Source organism: Acipenser ruthenus, chromosome 32 (genome assembly GCF_902713425.1).
Source record: "Acipenser ruthenus chromosome 32, fAciRut3.2 maternal haplotype, whole genome shotgun sequence".
Taxonomy (NCBI): domain Eukaryota; kingdom Metazoa; phylum Chordata; class Actinopteri; order Acipenseriformes; family Acipenseridae; genus Acipenser; species Acipenser ruthenus.
In genome coordinates this window covers 1,055,526-1,060,684 of record NC_081220.1, presented here as the reverse complement: position 1 = coordinate 1,060,684, position 5,159 = coordinate 1,055,526, and the positions used below count along the sequence as shown (strand labels likewise).

Here is a 5,159-nt window from a genome sequence, read left to right as displayed (position 1 = left end):
GACTATTTATTCGCCAGCATGTCAAACGCAATCTATGTTGTTCAGATATGAGTATTATTAAGTCATTGCATTAATATCTTGTTAAATTAACAGCAGCTTACGTCACAGCCCCTGCAATTAGTCAAGTTAGTATATTTGGTACGATGATTGTATTTATAAGTTGTCTATAAAGTTATCCAGTCTTTATACAACCTATAACTGAACTTTTTTTTCGTGTAGTTCTTTCAAACTGGTCTATATTCTTTAAAGAAGAGCTGTCCGACCTTAAAGGAGCCGATGACCAGAGAATTTTTAAAGAACCATTTGAAATATGGTATGGACCGATGCCGAAATCGGGCCCTTGCCAAAATGTCCAGCGCAAAATCGCACCACCATCGAGCCACCCATTGCCATGTTTATTTAAATAATTTAAATACTTTCTGACAACGCTAGTTTAGAGCACTGGTACTCAACAAAATATCAGTGCACAAGGTTATCTTCATCGTGGGTTAGAGATGGAGGTTAGAGCAATTGGGGGGGAAAAACGAGTCCAGAATAAAATGCAACAATATTTTATTGTATTCTTATTGCAGTAATGCAAAAGGTCTCTGTGCGGAGCCGTTGAATTATTATTTTTTTATTTAGCAGACGCCTTTATCCAAGGCGACTTACAAAGGCTAGGGTGTGTGAACTACGCATCAGCTGCAGAGTCACTTACAATTACGTCTCACCCGAAAGACAGAGCACAAGGAGGTTAAGTGATTTGTTTAGGGTCACACAATGAGTCAGTGGCTGAAGTGAGATTTGAACCGGGGACCTCCTGATTATAAGCCCTTTTCTTTAACCACTGGACCACAGCCTCCTAGATTGATTATTCAATAAGAATACAATAAAAATACACTAAAAACATTGCTGCATTTTATTCTGACTCCCCACCCCCCCTCCCCGTATCTAATCCATGATATAACCAGTGGATTGATATTTTGTTGAGCTCCGTTGCTCTAAACTGCGTTGTCAGAAAGTATTTAAGCGGTGTGCTTTTGCCAGAGGTAATTCCCTCTCTATTAGTAATATACTGTATCTGTTAAAAATCTCACAATTCTCAGTGTAAAAAAGAGCCTCCTATTTTCTGTTCTGAATGCCCCTTTATCTAATCTCCATTTGTGACCCCTGCTCCTTGTTTCTTTTTTCAGGTCGAAAAAGTCCCCTGGGTCGACATTGTCAATACATAACAAAACTGAGTACCCTTGAAATTACGCATTGAAGCATACATTATGGTAACAGAACCTTTAGATTTACAAGAAAAACTGTTTTTTAAAGACGATTACCATGTCTTTATGTTTCATCGAATCAGTAAAACACCAGCCGCCGAAGCATGTTTTGTTTTCTTTGATTTCATTAAGTTGTTGACTTGTTAAATCTTTGTGTCTTGCTTTTATTTTTATTTTTTCAACGGAGGTTTTGCTTCTTGTAATTATAGCCACTTGTTCACTGTCATGCCTCCGAAAAGATGAAATGTGACGAAAGAAATGTCACTCTTTAAAAAAAGAACGTTTAAACTAATAGATTCTGCACGGTAAAAAAAATCTCAACAGCCAATCAGCGTGCAGCACCCAAACATTCGATTTTATAAATAATGATTCTAGCTGGAGATTCGTAGCTCGAACTGTGCCGGTACCTCAGGGATGTAACTTCACGGGTTATTAATTCACACCAATCAATTTCTGCAGTAATTATCACTTTAAAAGTAAAACAATCTTTTTTCCTCTTAATGAAAAGTAAAGAACCGTTCATTTAAACTCCAATCTTAAAATAACTGCTCACAGAAACATCCCATCCATCGCATTAAAACAAAGAAAGGCGTGTCTTCGGTTATTCTTAATATTATAGTGTTTTATTATGTGCTTATTTTTCAGTAAGCTATACTGTTTATTGTGTGGTCCGCCAAGATCCTAAAAAAATCAGGTGGTTGCGAATAAAAAAAGTTTGAGAACCATTGTTCTATACAAATGAAATCTTGTGGTAGTGAAGGACCTTGCAGCGGGATCTGTATACAGTATCTGCACTTCCTGACTTGTCTGTTGCAGCCCCTCTTCTTGCCCTGGTCACTGATACTGTCTGCAGTGCGGATAACACACACAACATCCTCGCCAGCCTTGCTGTGCACTTCCCACCATGCTGCTCCGGCTCATTCTGCTATTCTACACGCTCCAAGGTAAGCGTGGCTTTACTGTTTATATTCTAACATCGCACAACAAATCTGTGTTTCACTTTTTTTATTTACAGGCTATTTTTTTGTTTCAATTGACCTATATGATTTATTTTTGTAGGGCGCGTACAATTTCTACACAATATGATTTCAATGTATTATTTAATGAAAACGATACAACTTTCTACAGTTTGGGGTATTATTATTATTATTATTATTATTATTATTATTATTATTATTATTATTATTATTATTATTATTTCATGTAGATACAAATAAATATTAAACGATGACAGCGCTGCTCTTTTTGTATTTATTCATAAAATTTTTTTTTACAAAGTTAATATTTTTATGCCATTTTATTTTTGTTTTAATTTACTGAGTACATTTTTAACATATGTTGGTTGGTCATGTTACTGTTTGGAAAACAAAAAGAAACTCCTGAAATGGTATTATTATTATTATTATTATTATTATTATTATTATTATTATTATTATTATTGGGGTGCTTAGCGATATAAGCAGTAGTCTCTTCGTTTTTCTTTTTTTCTCGTTTCAGTTGCAGATGCAGGACTGTTCCAATACCCGCCCTTAGTCAGAGTCGAGGTCGGGAGCAGCGTAAACTTGACCTGCGATATCGGGGACTTCTCGAGTGCAAAGTGTTTCACTGTCATCTGGTTCAAACTGCGGTCCACAAGCATCCTGACTCTGGAAACTTATCAAAGTGTCAGAGCCGGTGGCAGCTTCGTAGGCGACGAAATCGAAAGAACCTGTTCCCTGAATCTAAACAACGCGCAGGTGAACGATTCCGGGGCTTACTATTGCGCTTTTATTACGAACCAAGTCATGTACAAGGGCAATGGATCCACGATAGTAGTACGAGGTCAGTAAGAAGCTATTGAATAATTATGAAGGTTTCTGAAATAATGTGTTATTTTGATGAAATGTTTTTGCTTTAAGGGCAGTGAAGCGATGTTGCAGCGGGTCGGAGGCTAACATGGAGAGTAAATATAGGGGGAGTTGTGGTCAGGGCTCTGGACTCTTGACTGGAGGGTTGTGGGTTCAGTAGTAAATACCCCCCCCCCCCCTCCATTATCCAACACGTTGTTCTTAATGTTTTATATTTTCACATCGCTCTTATTGTTTCCAATACAGAACGCTCCGATGGCCGCGCTTATATTGAAATCCTCACCCCTTCAGAGTCAGACGGCGAAGTCCAGTCCAGCGGCTCCGCTACTTTAGTGTGTCTGGTGTTCGGGGTATCCGAGCAGGCTCGTGTCTACTGGGTCATCGAACGCGGACTGACCGACTCCGGATCCGGAGATTCCAGCGAATCCACTCCGGACTTTATCAGGAATCAGATCACCATTCCGGGCGAGGTCTGGAGCAGCGGGTCCGTGTGCACGTGTGTTGTGGAAACAGAGAGCGGGCGCAATATGAGCAAAAGCGTGAGCAAGACCGGTAAGAGAGTATAAACCTGAACATGTTCAATGATCAATGACTTTTCCCCCCTGTATCCTTAAATACAAAAATAAAATAACATTATCGTATAGAGCACCAAGGTATATCCGGATTTCTATAATGTAACAAGGTTTAAATTGCGGCCACTTTGATAGATCTATTTGGTGTAGCTTTTATAAATGTATTTGTTTAATTATCATTTTACCTTTTAAAAATGTAATCTAATATTCAGCAAACATCGCATTCGGAATTGTCAACGAGTCGAACAGCCCGTTATCATGAGAATTATATTGGTATATAGAGACAAGCCCATGTTTTTATACTTTTGTTATACATTTAAAGCCCTCCCGAAATATAAAACAAATAGCTAGAAAATGAATTCATGAAACCCATCAGTATGATCAGATCGGTGCTTGAAAATCACCCGTCTTGAGGACGAGAGATTAAGAATGTTGGAGCATCCTATATCTAACCGAAAGCGACAGACTGTAGTTACCCGAGTCTTCTATGAGCGGTATTGCATTCGAATAGAAACATCATCTTTCATTGTTTTGTCTATCTCTGTTTTGCTTGTGTTTCAGATGCAGATTGCTTTCCTTCGGTCTGGCGGTATGTCTTCATCTCCGGTGTTCTCGTTGCGATGTGGATACACTTTGCTGTAGTTCACTGGAACTATAACAAGCAAAGGTAATTGCGATGACACGTTTAGTTTAGTGTGTTCAGTTTGGGTCCTATTCTCACTTGGTCTACGCGCTGGAAGAAGGGCTTTCAGAGGGGGCGTGCAAATGGGTCTATGTAGAACCTTTTGATTCCAAATGGAACCCATTCGATAGAACCTAAACGCGCTAGGGTTCTAATGGAGAGATCTTTCTTAAATATCATGTTATTTTTGTTAACGAAAATACTTTAAACAAGCATATTTGACAGGGAAATGTTTAATAGCGTTTAGCTTATTTGTGATCTGACCAGAATTTTTTATCCTCTCCTCACAGACGGCGTTTTCAAGAGGAAAGATGAAGCAATGGAAATGCATTTAACTGAACAAGTCCTTTTCTTTATTTGAATACAGTCTTGCTTCTGTCATACTGAACTTCACTTCCATTCTCAAAGTATTACAAGAGTGCATTAAAGGCATTGAAGGTGCACCAGATCATACATTCAATTGAGATCTAGACACAAGGGCTTAATGTTTTGTATATGCAATTAGACTTCATTATCTTCACAGTAAAGAGCTTGGTAATTAAGAATCTGCAAATGTTTGCATCGTTCCCACTGTGTACAAGTAAAGAAAAAAAACGAATAAAATACTTGAATTCAACACTTTGTTGTTGTTGCATGTTTTACTAACTCACACAGAAAAAAAACACATGTTTGAAATGTATTGCACATCTAGAAAGAAAACAAAATCCTCGTGCCAAAACCCATTCCTGGGTTTACTATGAAAGACACCCCTGAGCGTGTGACCTGCACACTGTGGATCATGTTTTGAATCTAAATGTTTTTTTTTTAA

At 38.1% G+C, this 5,159-nt stretch overlaps 1 protein-coding gene across 1 annotated transcript; it reads left to right on the top strand.

The window, feature by feature from the left end:
* The first annotated feature begins 2,105 nt into the window (after positions 1–2,105).
* On the top strand, positions 2,106–4,873 carry LOC117965194 (uncharacterized). The gene is made up of 5 exons (XM_034910262.2): positions 2,106–2,194; positions 2,748–3,071; positions 3,344–3,649; positions 4,231–4,336; positions 4,642–4,873. The coding sequence occupies exons 1-5, from the start codon at positions 2,155–2,157 to the stop codon at positions 4,664–4,666; spliced, it is 801 nt and encodes a 266-aa protein (XP_034766153.1). The 5' UTR covers positions 2,106–2,154; the 3' UTR covers positions 4,667–4,873.
* Positions 4,874–5,159: the final 286 nt, after the last annotated feature.